General features: G+C 39.0%; 1 protein-coding gene across 2 annotated transcripts in view; it reads left to right on the plus strand.

The window, feature by feature from the left end:
• Positions 1-16,266, plus strand: part of TMEM65 (transmembrane protein 65) — a 32,790-nt gene extending 16,524 nt beyond the window's left edge. For both annotated transcript variants that reach the window (XM_056331600.1, XM_056331601.1), the window contains 6 exons: positions 6,109-6,153; positions 8,347-8,414; positions 9,715-9,769; positions 10,967-11,009; positions 12,013-12,118; positions 13,719-16,266. In XM_056331600.1, the coding sequence (XP_056187575.1) occupies positions 6,109-6,153; positions 8,347-8,414; positions 9,715-9,769; positions 10,967-11,009; positions 12,013-12,118; positions 13,719-13,814 (413 nt within the window). In that variant the 3' untranslated portion in view covers positions 13,815-16,266. The remainder of the gene's footprint in view (positions 1-6,108; positions 6,154-8,346; positions 8,415-9,714; positions 9,770-10,966; positions 11,010-12,012; positions 12,119-13,718) is intronic.
• Positions 16,267-16,823: the final 557 nt, after the last annotated feature.

Genomic DNA, 16,823 nt, shown 5'->3' on the forward strand with positions numbered 1-16,823 from the left:
TATACTAAAAATATTTGGTGGTGAATATCCAGCGCTGCAGATAAAGTTCAAATTAAGTTCTATGATACTGAAATCTAGACTATCCTGCATCTGATGGGAAATGTACATTTCTGTTGCTAAATGCATCCATTCTAGGGAGTAACTAACGACCATTAGGTGAGGTAGTGCAGAGTAGTTATATTCCAAATCATAGGTTGTTTTGGTTTTTCTTTTGGAGCAGGCTGACTGCATCCATTGTATGTGGCACTTAGCCCTGGGTTTGTCCTGGGGCCCGTATGTCTGGGCTGCTCACCTGCTTGGAGCGTACCCCAGGAATGAACTATGCCTGAAATCACTCCTAGGTTTTGTTCTGAGGGGGTTGGTTGGTTGATGGCAGGGGAACAACGGCACTCCTGCAAAGCTTGTTCAGCCCTTGTTCCAGTACGTATATCAGTAGTTTCAAATAAAGACAATAATTCATCTGTTCTGCTACTGCAAGGTGTTTCAAGGAGGGAGATGGAACATAATCACTGTGTAACTTTCTACAGTATTACAGAGTATAAAAAACCCCAAACCCTTCAGTGTCCTATTTATATGCATCTAGAATGTTTGTTTGAACATGGTTACCTTCTCAGAGGTGGTGGAGAAATTATTCTCTCATGTCCTCTGTCTATTCATGTCTTACAAGGCTTTGCTCAGCTTTCTCTTGTGTGCATATGACTGAACGGGCTAACAGCCAAGTTTATTTTTAGCACTGCACAAGTCAGCATCCTTTCATGCTTTAATTGCTGTAGTAACAGGAAACCATTTGTGAGTTATAACAAATGATGCAGAATATTTTTTTGCTGTCAACTCATGGACTGTTTTTTCCCCATCTGGAATATTTAGGGAATCCAATTGAAGATCAGTGGACATGATTTTTCAAGTTAGTGTTTTGCTGTACGTACTGAAACTATTGCAGTTTTTGTTAAAATGTCGAGAAAAACATAGGAACAAAGGATGTTGGGGATGAGCCTGATGAGCTTATTCCTTGCATGAACTTGTACATCATAGTCAGAATTTACTATTAAGGATCCACCTCTAGATATGGAACAAAGCAATAATACACACCTCATTTCTAGGCTCCAATCCAGAATTTTGGGCTTGAAGATCCTCTTATGAACTCGCCACGTAAAGGACTACCTCTTCTTGCACAGAACAAGAAATCAAAGCAATTGTTGTGTCTACTAAGAACTTTTGCTGTCTTTATGTGTATCTGAATGATTTGCTGCAATGACCTGGACAGGCTTTTTGAAGGAAACAGATTCATGAATTTGAGAGAAACCCCTCCCTAACTTCCAGATGAGATACTAACCTTACAGCCTACAGTGAGGTTAGAACGGATCTAAATTATTAATAATCTTCATATTCCTCTTCCTTGCCTTCTTGATATTAATTGTTAAGTCATTAATCTTAACAATTTGGTCACTATTTATAAAACAGTGCTCATACTTTTGTCTTGGGTTTAACAGTACTCGGCTGTAGCCACGTATCTTCCTAGCATAGTCCTAGCCACAGTACCTGTTACCACTGCTACGTGTTTTCTGCCCCTGGGTGACAGTAACAGATTTAGCTATAAAATTTTCTGGCAGTGTTAGCTGCAACTTGAACAAAAGGTAATAATACCTGCCTTCACGCTTGCAAGATTGCTTGTAGGCCAGTCCTTAAAAGTAATTGTTAACTCAAAACCTGGTAATGATAGCTTTCTGGGTTTTGGTTGTTTTGGTTTTTGTTGGGTTTTTTGTTTGTTTTCTATCTGAATAAATGCACCCCTGTTACCTGTCAGTACAGTTGTCAGCTAAGAATAGTAATATTAAAACTAAATTGCACATAACTGTCTTGGTTTAAATTGGCTGCAGTTGGCAGAGTTAACTTTCTGGATTTGGGCCAAGTTGTGGGTAATGGTTATGTTTATGTCAACAATTTTAGATTATCCCCAGGTTCTCTCTATTTTTTTTTAAAGGGTAAATGTTTAGTTAGCAAAAAAGTGATACTGTAAATTCAAAAAAGATCAAGAACAGATTTAAGAGGCAGTTTGGTTGTTGTTGGGTTTTTTTTTTTCTGCTTCCTAGGCTTTGCTAATTCAGGGCTCATGACCTGTATTGCATTTGAACTTTGGTTTATAACTTCATTTATGGTATTGAACATCTGTTAGAAAACAGCAGTATTCCTTACTCTGCCATTTCATTTTATTCCTTCTATGATAAGATGAATGCTAGTCTTATTCAGCACTGTGGCACAGGACGAGCTGGTGAATAGCTGTTGTGAAATGCAATACTGGAGTACTTTAGTTTTTTCCCTGGACATTTACACTCTGAACTGTTGGATTCTGACTGAATTCTGTTACTGAAAGGGGGGTTTGCAGTTTGAATTTTTGTTTTCCCTCCAGTAAAACAAGCAAGGGACATGTTTCCTTTGCTGTACTCTCTGAACATTTTTGTGGGGGTTTTTTTGTGTTTGTTTTTTTTTTGCTAAGCCCTGAAAATTTGATTAGTTGGGACAGTTTCTTATGAGTAAATACACTGTTCTGAAACACTGTCAAGAGTTTTAAAATTTGCTTTAAAGACTCTTTTTGTCTCTGAGATATGTTCCCCAGGTGCCTTTGTATCTTGCAGAGTTTTAAAGTATATTATGCTTTAAAGAGGTGATATTGGGAGTGGTGCTGTAAAAAGGTTCTTGCCTTTCATGACACAGTGGTTATTTAATTGTTTAAGTTTTCCTGCTTTCTTTTTTCATTTATTTATTCCCCCCTCCCACCTCTCCCAGTGTCCCAGCTTTAAACTAAGCGTTGGCCTCTGCAAGTGGAGCTGAACTGGCCCAGCCCCCTTCTCCATAGCGGGCAGTGCTCTGTATCTCTGTGTTGGAGTGTACTGCAGCCGTCGGCGAAGTCATCTTTGTTTTTAAAGGCTGGTTTTGGTGCTCCATGAGTGATGGCTTTTCCCTTGAGCCTGGTCCTGCAGGTGCCATGTGACGAGGTCCTGAAGAGAACCTGGTCTGATTTGGCCCTTCTTTGTGCAGGGGTGGGACTAGATAACCTCCCCAGGCTAAAGATGTGTCTTGGCTTCGGCAGAGAGGGTGTCAGGGTTGGAGCTTCCTTCTCTGGAGTGTGAGAAGGGTTGACCTGCACTAGTTATCTGAAGTTTGTCAGACTTCCATCTCTGTCTCATTAATACATGTGATCCCAGATTCTTTTCCTGGGTTAGTGCGTCCCTCATCATTGAAATAAAAACTGTCAGGCATGCTTCCAGATGAATTTAGCAAGACTCTTTTATAAAAGAAAGTTCTTATGGCTGCGTCAGGAAGATGCTGTTACCTACACAGGAGTTTCCTATGGCTGGACAAGAGCTGTCTGGTCTCCAGAGCATGGTGGCACCACTCTGTCCTTAGTTACCACCCTAGTGGTGCTGAAGCACCTTGGGTGTCCTGCTTCATAAAATGGCTATTTACCAGGAATGTTACGATACTGAAACAGGTTTAGTCAATGTAATTTTTGCTTATGTTTGATCCCTTGCTGTTTCCCTCTACCTTGCACCAACTCATCTTTCCTCTAACCCCAAAGTAGTGTCCCCCAGCCCTCCCTCCTTTTTAAACCATCCCAAGATAGTCCTTGACTTATGTTTGAAGGAAGAGATTAATGTCCTGTGTAGTTAATGTGATTTAAACTCCCATTATTCATAGATGTGAAAGACTTTAGTGCTTTTTTTCCTCCTACCAAACGTTCGCCCTCAATTCCTCCTTTGGATAATAACTTTCTAAAATCAATTATGCCCTGGTTTTTACCTTTTTTTCTTTTTTTAATTTAAATAGCTTTCTAGCTACACTGAATAGAGTGTAATTATGTAGACTGTCATGTGCTGTCAAACTCGGAAATCAGTTGTGGCTAAATCCTCAAGACTGATTTTCTTGAGCTTTGTAGTATTTTGTGACAAAGCGAATAGTCTTCTGTGTTGGTACCCTAAACACTTAACTGGTTATCATGACCAAGGCAAACTATGAAAAGCTGTCTTCCTCAGAGGGGAACAGAGTGTTTTCTGGAAGTTTGTTCATGCTGTTACAGCTTTTTATCATGAAACCCTTGTATATGGAGAACTAGATCTGAAGAACAGGTGGTACTTCAGCAGGGATGGTTTCAGTGGCAGTGTCACATGAAGCGAAGGAACCATGCTGGTCAGTGTGATAGCTTCCCGTTGGAGCAGAAAGCTGTGGAGGGCAGCACCTTCTCAGTGACCTCTTGTGCTTGAGTTCATGATTTTGGGTTTTCATTCTCTCCCTGGCATCCAGCAGGATGGAGCAAGAGGAGGCTAGGAAGGCTTCATCAGGAATGTGAGGGTGCTGGCTTAAGTTGCCTGGTCACCCCCAGGGCATCTTGAGCTTCTGGCAGTGGTGGCCTTTGTTAATCTCTTCGGTTCAAAGTGTCTCTGATTTTCCCCATTGTTGTATGAATTTGCTGTCTCAGAAAAGCTGCTGAAAGGGCAGTGCTGGTGTATATAGATAGCTCTCTTTTTTTTTTTACCCCGTTCTTCAGTAAAAGCTTCACTTAAACTAGGAAGGAAGGAGACCATATGCAGACAAGTGCAGAAGTTTGTGTTGGGGAACATGCATCTCATCCCTGGTCTCGTCCTTCCTGAACACAAGCTGAAAATTCTGGTCTGATGTTTCCTGGCTGTCGGGCACCAGTGACGCCCGTGGCTTTGGAAGACTGGCCCGTGCAGGTCTCCCCTCTGTTTACCCTGGAATGGTCTTTTGTTCTTCCTCTAGCATCATGTTTATTTCTGTAATACTTGGGCTGTAGTTCTACTGCTTGCGTGATGAGTACAACTGGTGTTTGTAGACCTTAGGTAGTTAGTATCTGTTGGGCAGAGGGAAGAAGCATCTCTTCAATAATTGCTAAAGCTTGAAAGCTGTTACAGTTTAAGACCTTACATTAATGAAATTATTTTGGAAGTAGGTGTCCTGATTGGCTGAATACTGGTGTTAAGGTCTCACTATCTTTTTTCCCCAAACTTAATTCAAGTGAATATTTTAGTTTCTCCTTTACAGTAGCTTTGAATATGGAGTGGTTTGGATGCAGGGATAGTCACTCTGGTCTGCACTGTTCAGACATGCTGAAATGATTTATAGCCCGTGTTTGCAGCATTGTCTTTTTATGTTCTTGGCTGCCCCAAGTCAAATTTGAAAACCTGAGGTAGTGTTGTAGGCTCCTCTCATGTTTTACCATTTTTTACCTTTGCCTGTAGAAGTTACCTAGTCATAAGTATGGAAGCAACTTGTCAAAAGCTAAGGGTTCAGAATACTGGAAAGTATTGGGGCAACATTTTTATCTGCTTTGGAAAGAGTTCTTGTGCTCAATACCCACATCTAAAAAAAAAACCACAACAAGCCTAAAAAAGTAGCTTGTTTTCTTTCCCTTGGCCTTATGAAGTGGGTTGCTGCTGCTGCTGCATTCTGTGTGTCACCTCTAACAGACTGCATTAGTCTCCTATAGAGTACTCTGTCAGGCTCAGGAATGATGGCCTGGTCCTTCCAAGGTCTTACTGGTTTGAAGCCAGGATACCTGAATCATGACCAAATGACTAAACTTGATCTGCTGTTGCTGAAATCGGTGGTCTCTAATGTCATCGTAGTATTTTTCTTTTATTCTTCTACTAGCTGTTAAAAGATTTTTATCAGAACTGAAATGGTAGGGGGTGTTTTGCAGACTGTCTCTGGAGGAAAGAAGGTTGTCTGCTGCATGCTTAGAGGACCTCTAAAACCTAATAAAATACAATTCTCCTTAGATGTCATGTTTTTTCTAATTTTACTGTATTTTTCTAATTTTCAGTAATAAAGATGGCTGTTGGGCTGCTTCTAATGTGTGCTGTTATTTTGCATAATCACTTATACTACTTTAATCTTGTAATATTGTAAGAATTTTTGGCTTTTAATATATCTTTTTAAAAAAAAGTAATGTGAAGCATTTTTCTTCAAATTTGAAAGCTGTTAAATAATGTTAACTGCTCTTTTGCCTGCTAGTAATTTGGTAGACACTTTATTATAAACTGAATTTGCGATGAACTAGCTAACTTTCTCGTTTCATTTTGACTTCTCTAGAGAAGTTGGAGGTTGCACCACCATCTCCAGGACAACTGAAACATGGTAAAAGAAGAATGTTTGTTGAATGTGGTTCAGTACTCGTGCAGTCTGTCTTTTGAATTGCTTCATCTTTCTCCTACAAGTGCTGGTCTGTCCTCATCCCTGCTGTATGGAGTAACAGAAAACCAAAGCAAGCACCAACAGTCACCCTGCCTTCTTTATTTTGTAACACCTCAGCTGGAGAATGTGCAGCATTCAGTGAAAAGTAGGACAGAAAACCCAAATGAGGGCGTGCTGTTCAAAGGCAGCAGCAAACATTGTTTTCCTAAGCCAAGTGGAGTTGGTGCTGCAGTACCTTGTGGGGTTTTTTTGTATTTAAGCTTAAAACTATTGACTTGCTTCTAGTTGCCTATATTTTAAATGGAATGAGAAGTGGGATAAAATTGAGGAGAAATTGGAAATAGATTTGGTATTCTTTATAATACCATGGTCATTCAAATTCTGATTTAGTTTCCAAATCAGTGTATTCTTGTAATTTTTGTACTCCTTCAGTGAGCAAATGTATTTAGTTGAATATCTTCATGTTCTAAGTATCTACACTTATTTTTCTTTGTTTTCTTTGCTTGGTCCCTGGGGTTCTGTTTACTCCATGGATTCCAAAATTCTGTCAGTTTTGATAGGAATTTGAGCTCCCTTTGTAGCTCCAGAGTTTGGTACACACATTTTGAAAATACTGGACATATCTATGTGCTTTTTTGTTACTTATAGTGTGTTTTTGGGTTTTTTTGGGGGGGGGGGGGGGGGGGGGGAGTTGTCCTGCGATGGTTAAAAAAAAATAATTGGAAAATTTCATACATTCTGTGCTTTAGTCTTTTACCTGTGCATTTTAGAAGGTATGTGTATTCTTACAAAGTAGTTACAGAAATCCAAACATGTTGTAGTATCTAAACATGGAAGATCTCTTGCGTGTGGCTTTGTTTTTTATATGGTCATGGATTCGTGCTGTCTACGAGAGGTCAATCCAAAAGGGACTCATACCAGTTTCTTGTCATGTGACTGTAAGGTTCATGCATGCTTCTTGCTTCCCTCTTCCTGTGTTTGCCTCTCTATAAATTTATGAAATACAGGAATTGTTGGTCCCATGTGAAGTGTGTGTGTGGGAAACCCTAAACAGCTGATGCATGATAAATATTAAAAAAATAGAAAAGTTTAACTTTCTAAGCTGTATTTTTAGTCATGTAGTCTGCTCTCAGTACTGTATTTAGTTTTATGGAGCTAGCCCCTTGAAACTCAGCTGGAGGCAATGATGTGCAAATTCAATCCCATCTCCATCAGAAGCTTACAAGCTAAAACTTGAGAGAGAAAATGGAGCAGGACAGAAAGGGAATGATACAGTATTGCTGTGCTTCTTGTCAGAAATTATGCAGACCAGCATGCTCCAAGTTCCTGCAATAGAAAATATTTTCAAATAGAGTTTACTTGGAATTTCAGGAATCAAAAGAAAAAACGCATGAAATAAAAAGCGAAACTTGATTGTATTGATTGATTGTATTGATTGAACAGTGTATTGAGGAGCAGCTTCAAGTCTAACTTGCTCCCAGCATAGTGCCCCCCCCAAAAAAAAAATCAAGATACAGAAGTTTGGGTTATAATAGTGAGGTAGTTAATGCTGTATGACATGCTGGCCAAAACCACCTTAGCGTTTGCAGATTTAGCTGGGGGAGTTTTGATAAGAATTGCCTAGCTCAAGGCAATACTTTTACAATACGAAGTTTTAGGAATATGTGAAGATGGAGCTCCTCTTGCACAGGAATAAAGAGGGACTTGCAGAGAAAAGGGCTTTATTTCAAGCAAGAGAAGAATGCAGGGAGTCTGGTAACACAGTTTGGGAATCTTCAGTAATACTGCAGCATTGGTTGGAAGGACTGTAAATAGTACCAAACTTGCATAGTTTTAAGTATTTCTCTTATCCACTAGTAGGTATAAGTGGCTTCTATCCAAAATTGTGAGAGTATTTGCAAAGTAAGTTCTTTTAACTGGTTCGTCGCAAGCTATTAGTAACACTTACATGTGGCAAAGGGCTTTACCAAACCTGCCAGAAATAAAAAAGGTCACTGGTAGAAGTAGTAGGAAAGGGATTTTGTGTATGTTGTCTTTGTTCCTCTTGAAGGCAGTATTAGACTGACATTTCAGTTGTTAGTGTGAACTAGTGAACTCCTCTAAATGTTTATTTTCTTTGTTACTTATTTCTTTTAGTGTTCTTCCACAATGCATTACCTTTTGTAGGGTTTGGATTTTTGGATAACGCAATTATGATTGCTGCGGTAAGTTCATTATTTAATTCCTTGATCAACTTAGATTTATGTTGTTCAACCAGAATAGACTAGACTATGAGAGTTTCAGGAAGATTCTGTTCAGTCTGTATCAACCTGCTAAATTCTCTCTTAATTTTTCTTTTTTAAAGAAAATGTCCATGCTCTGTTCAGCCTTTGCATTCTGCAAAGGAGTGTTCCTTCTGAAAGCTGGTATTGTAATAAATTTTACTGAATTAAGAGGCTTGGGAGTTTTTTTCCCTCTCCTAATTTATGCTGTAAGGCACATTTATAATCATGAAGGTGATATATTTTTGTACTGACTGATTATAATGTGATAAGTATGTGTGATTAATAGGCCTTCAGGGGTTTTACTGATGTGTCCCTTTTGTTCTGAGTGATGCAGGCACTGTTAGTGCTGATGTTGATTTGTACTGATGTAGTCTGGCATTCCTGAGTAATGCTCTTGAGATATTTTCCTGTTTATTTGGAAGATTAAATGGGCTAGTGGAACAGGAAGGTCTATAAAAGGTCAAACATAACTCTTCTTCCTGTAGAATCATTGTTGATAGTGTGATCTTAATTATGGGATAATTCAGGTGGGAAAGGACTGCGGGACCTACTAGGTCTCTAGTCTTGCTCCTGCTCAAGACCTTCTCAGGGTCACTGGTCTTACCAGCTCAAAGCAGGATCAGCTGTAAGGCCTGACCAAGTTGTTGATCATTTTATCCTATGGGACTTGAGAAGATCCAAGGGCAGAGACTGCACAGCCTATGTGGGCAACCTGTTCCAATGCTTGACTGTCCTCACAGTGGAAAATGTTTTCTTATATCCAACTGGAACATGTCTTGTTTTAATTCACGCACGTTGTCTGTCATCTTTGGACTACACACTGCTGTTTCATCCTGCAGTTCACTGTGATTTTGTTTCTTCAACTGAAAAAGTAAGGAGCTACAATACTGTGTTTTATTTGTTTGCTCAGTATTTGTAGAAGTTTGCATTCAGAGCTGTACATTCAGCTGAGAATTAGTGGGGAAAATAGTATGCAGAGATAGGCATTATGGTTTTCTCCATTAGGCGGGCATTATGAAACTATAAAATATTAAAAGAATATCAGAAGTAGGCTCTTGTCTTAGCAGGAAATATATACTCCAGGAGGGTAGGAGCAGTGCAGATCTAGTAGAAGTAATGTCTATTTATCCTTTTAATTTTAACATAAACAAGCGGTAAGCAATACTTTTGCCAGTTGAATCAATATAATCTATTCTAATTCCAAATCCCTCAAATAATAAGAAAACTCTTTATTTTTCAGGGAACCCAAATAGAATTGTCAATTGGAGTTGTCCTAGGAATTTCAACTATGGCAGGCAAGTAATAAAAATGCAGTATGTGTAGACTTAACATGGCACATGCCTATATTTTAGGCTGAAAGCAGGCCACAGGGCTGTAAATGTCGCTTTCTTGGTCTTGCAGCTGCCTTTCCTAATAAAGAAACAACATATAGTTGAAGCAGGGACATACTCCATTTGCAGAAATGGAATTTCAGTTCAAATAGCTTTTGAAATGCTTGTTGCCAGTTTTAATCTAAAAGTTCAAATCCTGGGTCACTTAAAGCATATTTGCATTTCTGTAATAGAACTGCTCTAAATTCCCTAGGATCTGCTATTTATGTATGTGTATATACACATTTGTAAGTTGCTGTTTGCTTGCAGTGTTATGTGAAGATTGGTGCTGGTGTCCTTTTGCTGTGTTGGCTGGTGTTCTTGGTGGCTCCTCTGCCTCCGTGTGATACTGCGGGAGGGCCAGGCAGCCCCCCTGCTCCTGCACTGGGCCAAAACTGATAAGCTCTGCTCAACAGCTTTGGTGCCTCTGCAATGCCAGGGAAAAAACCCTGCTCACGGGTCCACCAACTGCAGGTGCAGCATTGCTCAAAAGCATGCAGATAGCTTAAATGAAAATTTATATAGCAGAACGAGTTAATAATTCGGAGATTTGCAGCCCTCTGTTGCTTGTGACTCTTATCTCAACCAGATCTGCTGTAAAATCCTGTGTTTTAAGTGTGTGACTTTATTCCATCATAAGTACAGTATTTATGCCTAAACTGACACAGCTCATGGGTATACTGAGGTGTTTATCAATGCTACATATGTGAATAACGGCTCCTTCTATTTCCAGTGCCCCTGCAGGCACTGGAAAGCCTTGCTGGCTGTCCAGCGTTAGCTGTGTGAAGCTGGCAGTCATACATGGCTGCTTTTAATTCTGAGCTGAAAAGTCACTACATTGAATTTTTTCAGGTGTCACTGTCAAGTTTTTATTTGTATTTGTCAAGTTTTCTTCAGGTAAGTTCAGAAAAATAGTTGGACTTCCTGTTATTGTTATTCCGCTGCTGTTATTGCAAACTGTAATAAGGTCAGAAAAAACCTCTAGTAATCTTTTGTGCTATATATACTGAGTAAAGTAAGGGCCGCTGCAGGGGGTGAGGGACGGGAGCTGGTTGGTTTTATTTGTTATTAAAATACTACTTTGCTTTCTTCTCCCCTTCTCTTCCCTCTTCCTCCCTCCAGCTGCAGCTTTGGGAAACCTCGTTTCAGATTTAGCTGGACTGGGGTATGTCTGAACTTGTATTAAGAATATTTTTTTTTTTCCCCTCTCTTCCATACACTATTGGTGCTACTGAGCTAGAACATATAAACTGTTGAAATTGATTTGTTTGGTTTTTTTTTCCTAGCTCTTGAATTTTGCTTCTGTAAACTATATGTCTGTAGAAATGTATTCTGTCCTTGCTGAGAAAAAGTTGGAATATTAGGTGGTTCTTGTCAAGTTTAAAACTGCCATGTGATAGTTCTGAAACAGAATAACAGTCTCGCTATTATGGTATTATATATTTTAAGTGGTGGAATTGGGATGTTGTTTAACCTGATTCAGTGTAGTCTGTAGGTAATGCTTGCTTTTAAAGAAGTATTAGAATTTCTACAAAGTGTGCCATTAAAATATGAAGTGGAAAAATAATTTTTTTTGTTATATAATACCCTGGTGTGATAAAATGGACCTAATATACCTCCTCAGATTATGTCTAGATCTGAAGACATTTGCTTTTCCCTGGATAAAACAATTATGTATCTTCAGATCGAGGCATACCTATTTCTGATATAAACAGATGCAGCTGATGTGGGTTTTTTTTTAATGTTTTAAAGGAAGCTTCTGTGTAATTAGTGAAAGTAAAGCTGGCTGTTGCATCTCTTTTCCCCTACTGTCCCTCTGATATTTCTTTTTTTCTGCGAATAACAAGGCTTTTTACTAACTAGTGATTGTGTAACCTTTCCTCCAGCTCTGCAAAAACACGGTAATATTCACACCAGTTATGTCTTACTGCATCAAGTTTTTTTTCTGGAAATACTGCATATTAAATCGGTGGGATAGTTAACTAACTGCAAAATGTGACCATCAGAAGTCTGAACACTTCCCCTTATTTACCTCTCAATGGCTTTATCAGTATGCTGAAGGAAAAGCTCTATTCATTTTGAGTTCAGTGCTTCAGATATTTCAAAATCCTCACTAGAAGATACAGTCAGATCCAAAACTGTTTGTTCTTGTTTTCTTGTTCTTCTAGTCTTGCAGGTTATGTAGAAGCTTTAGCTTCACGACTGGGTCTGTCTATCCCCGATCTGACACCCAAACAAGCTGATATGTGGCAAACGCGTCTCAGTGCACACTTGGTGAGTATGCTCTAGGTAGGCACTGTTTGTGTGGAGCTTTTTTTGTTTGAACTTCTGTTGAATCGTATGTGATAAATCCTTTTTGTCACTTCTGCCATTAAATCCTTACTGACCACCACCATTTTGCACATCTCCTGGAAACTTTAGTTGTGAGCCTATGTCAGGGAGCATCATGAGACTGGATTGTTCTGAGCTTGGGTGTGTTTTTTGTATGCAACAAGCCATGCGTGTCTAGTAACATGGATAAGTCTCTGCAATGACTTCATGTATGCTGTGCAGGTGCCTGGGCTGAGCTCTGCCTACTGTGATAGGATAGTTTATTTGAAAGTTATGACCCCATAGAAGTTTACTCCTATACATTCTTTGTCAGGTGCTTGCTATTCCTATACCTGTTCTAGTATATATTAATTTCTAATATTCTATAATTAGCTTGGATATGAAATTAGTTTCCCCTGGGTAAACTTTTAGCATTTGAGTAATATTCACTGCCTGGGTTTAAAATTGCGGGACACTAATCTTGCAAATTCATTTGCAGGGTGATTACTTAATTAACATTTTAAACATTTGAAGTAGTCCCACTTCAGCAATGAGAGTGTTAGTTTATTTTGATTAAAGAAACAGATTATAAGAAGCTGAATAAAGGAACAGGTGCTTCTTTCACTTTGCCAGAATGAACCTTCTTGGGGAAAAATACCTTTGCAGATCTAAGGGGAGAGAAATAGCACTTTCTGAGGACAAGTTGGGGGGGAGGGGGGGGAAAGTCTGCTTTTAGTGCACTTTTTAGATCAAAGCATTGAGCAGGGAAAAACTAGCATGTTGTGGGCTGCCCTTTAGTCTGTTCGACATTAAGTCTTCTCTGTGGAAGCGGAGTCTGTGTGGCAAAAGCCTGTCATTGCACTGCAGTTCATTCACAGCATTTTTCTGTGAAAAGACGTCTGAGCACCTTTGCCTGTACAGTAGTGTTTTCTCTCGCTCGCTGTCTCAAATTTTTCAATACTTTCCACCTTCTGCTGGTGATGTGGTTCGGATGTTGCCCATTGTCTTTCCTTTGCTTTTGACTTTTACTTCTAGGCCAATTGCAAAATATTTTCCAATTACTTTTTTTTTTGTCTTCACCTTGTGCCTTTGCAAGCCATCGTGTTTGCAAGGAATTCCTCATTCCTGACTCTGATAATTTACATTACCAGATACAAGCTTGTTTTTTTAACTGCACCGAAAATGTGTGTAGCATTTTGGGGGGGGGGGGGGGGGGGGGGGGGGGGAGGGGGTGTGTGTTGGTGTAGTGTTGCTCCCCCCTTCCACTTTCCTGGCCATCCTACTAATCCTTTGAATCAGTCTCCTCTGTTATCACCTGTGCAGCTCTTCATTGGTCATTCCCCTCCCCTTTATTCAGAATTGTCTTTTATCACAGCACATGCTATATCCAACGTTGTCATACCTGTGTGTGTCTCATAGATTGTGTTTCTGGTCTGCATGCTAAGAAAAATATGGCTCCCAACCGAAAACTAGAACAAAGGGTCTGTTTTCCTGGTTGTGCTGGTGCAACACAGCGAATGAGTAACTACTGATCAGTGAGAAACTTTTTCCCCCCTTTCTCTAGGGTAAAGCTATTGGAGTGACCATTGGCTGCATTTTAGGAATGTTTCCTTTGTTGTTCTTTGGAGATGAGGAAGAAAAACTGGAAGAAAAAAATTAACCTTTTTACAAGACGTATACAAATGTAAACTACTGTACCTCAATTATCAATTATGCTGTCAATATTTAGGAATTAACAGACAGTAAAAAAATGTATAGACTTGGGAACAAAACCTTCAGCATGTCGTTTTATGGAAACACTAATTTATTGTGGCTTTGTTGTGTTCAGTACTTCTTTTTATAAGATATCATCTAACTTTTTATTTAATTGTAAATTTTTGAAGTGTTTTCACTTATGGCAAGATGTTTACCACTTTCCCTTTGACCTTATTCTTTAATGGATTATTACTTCAATAATCCATCATGGATGACAGTATCACTCTTTGAGTTGCATATTGGTTGCTCAACAGTTGTAATTGCATGACAAAGATTTCACTGCTGTTCATCAGGTCCTTCAATGCAGATTATTACAGGAGGTTGGTGATGAGTAATTTGAAGTCCCTCGTTTTGCAAGATGACTGGTTGTCCCTTCACCAGCCATCAATTTACACTGCATTTAGGTTAGATATTTCAGCGATCTATGACAGTTTAGTTTGCCTTTTTTCACAGTTCTGAATGTCTCTGAATTATCTTCCGAGGTGATCATTTTAATGCTTTGACAAGGTAAGTGTTTCCAGTATAGGCTCTTAATCAAGTCTGATTTTTTTAGTGGTGTTTTAACACCTGTACGTCCATATTCGTGCCTCTTTTTTTCTTTTTTTTCTTCCCCTTTGTGAACGATATTTTGAGAATTGAGTTGAGAGATTCTTAAATTTGTCTTCCTGAGTTTTGAGTGTGGTATTAAAGAATTCAGACCAACTGTTTCAAAACCGCAAATAACTTTTATTGTTCTGCTTAAAATAAAGTGTGACTAGTTCATCGGGTGGATGAGGCTGGGGAGCACTTTGGAGTGTAAATAAGTGGAGGCATTGCAGGTTTGTCACGGGTGGTTCAGTTGAAAAAAAATGTAACATCAGTCTGGATTAGAGGACCTGATTTGCAGATTATAACTTTGTATTTAAGATTAAACCTTTGCTACTTTTTTTTTTTGCCGTGAGAATTAGTAAAGAAACCCAAGCAACAGAAAAAAGGAGACTTGAGGCCTTTTTCCTTTTTTTGCCTTCTGTTTTTGCAGTCTTATTTGGTGTATTATAGGTCTGACAGTGCAGTCACATTTAACTGTGCTTTTTTTATACAATCATGAATAAATTCATTACAACTGTCGCGTATTCATCATACTTCAGGATCAGACTTGCAGGAGCATAATGTTAAATTGATAACTGTTGATTAGAGGGGAGGATTTCGTACCGGTTTAAATACTATTTGGAAAAGATACTAAAAAGAGAGGTACAGCCAGGGCACCTGGAAAGTTTTATTGCTGGAATTGTTAGCACTTTTGAAAGCTATAAAGAAATGTTTAAAAAAATAATAAAAAGTTAAGTCCCCTGGTGACTTTTATTTGCTATAGGAAAAGTCTTATTGTAACGTGTATGTTTTACAGTGCTCCTTGCTTATTTCTTGGTCATAAATCTGACTTCTCTGTTCTCATTTCTAGAAGCCCTTTAACAGCAGTACTGAATCTTTTAACATCCACGTTTAATGAAGGTGACAGTGTTGTATCTGTTATTTGAAAAGCAGACTTGGAAAATACAGTCCTTAGTAGCACATACTGTACTTTGTATGTTAAACCATGAAAATCTTGACCGAACTGTAAACCTGAAAGAAGTCTCAGCCAGGCATAGAACACAAATGCAGAGGAGTTTTGGTTTGCGTTTTCAAAGTTGAAGGCTTTATTAAAAAAAACAAAAAACAAGAAACCCCAACCAAAACAAAAAAAAAAAAAACCACAAAAAAACCAACCAAACCAAAGAAACAAAAAAACCCCTCCAACCACAAAAGATATGCACAAAACCCAGTTCCGCTAGAAAATTATGCGCTCCTTCCCCAACAGATTGCTGCTGGTTTACAGTACCTCAGTGATCAGGCTTTTTTAGTCATCCACACATTTGTTTTGCCTTAAACTCGTAACGTTTCTTCCCCTACATGTACTTTTTGTTTCTGTTATGTTTCTATACAAAGCTGTAAGTATTTCCCATATGTTCTTTGAAGTACGTATCAGAACAGTTTTGCATAGCTTTTTTGTAGCAGTTTTTACAGTAATGCCAACACTTTCCCATTACGGTACTGGCATCTTCATTGGAATCTTCCAGCAGTGGCCAAATCTCTGTTCTTTGCCATCGTACCAACTGGAACGCTGTTTCCATCACTTTTTTAAGAGCTCATGAGAACAATCAGAAGGCTGTCAGCTGTCATAGTAGTGTTAATTTTATAATGGCAATAGGAGAGACCATGTATTCTTGTTAAATAGCTTGTGCATGTAAATTGAGTACGTTCTGTTACTGTATGTCAAACTATTGTACTGCAACCAATGCTTTTGTCAAATTAATGAACTAAAATATCTTTGAAGAAATTAATCATGTGTTGTCTTGTTAAACTATTTAGCTGACCACAAAAACGTGGAGGGCAAGTGACACATGGTAAGATATCTTGGGTGTTTCAGGCTGTTGTCTGATACTGTAATCAAGAAGGTGACTTCTGGAGTTTCAATATTTGACAAACGTGAAGAAATAACTTGTGATTTGAGAGGAACAGTGGCTTTGCTAGAGGCTGAGAGAAAGTGCTTGTTGGGGCCAAGCTGCCACCCTGAATACAGTAAGGGTAGCTTGCTTTGCCTGCAGGATCCATTCTTGTGTGGATGGTGGTGCTACTTCATGTGGAAGGGAAGATCTGTGCCTGATCTGTACCGTCTCCTCATGAGGAGGGTGGGTTTTCCTGGAGTATATGGATGAAGGTAATCCCTTATGCTCTGATCATGCTTTTTAAAACACGTAACTGAGAAGAGAGCACTAACAAAATGCTCCTCTGTGTTCTGTTGTCTCCTCTTTCCTTGATAAAAGGAAAACCAAACACTACAGGCTTGTTCAGAGACTTCAGTATGGCTCCATTATTTTTTTTTTTTTTATTCTATCAG

This window comes from Falco biarmicus, chromosome 3, assembly GCF_023638135.1.
Source record: "Falco biarmicus isolate bFalBia1 chromosome 3, bFalBia1.pri, whole genome shotgun sequence".
NCBI classification, from domain to species: Eukaryota; Metazoa; Chordata; class Aves; order Falconiformes; family Falconidae; genus Falco; species Falco biarmicus.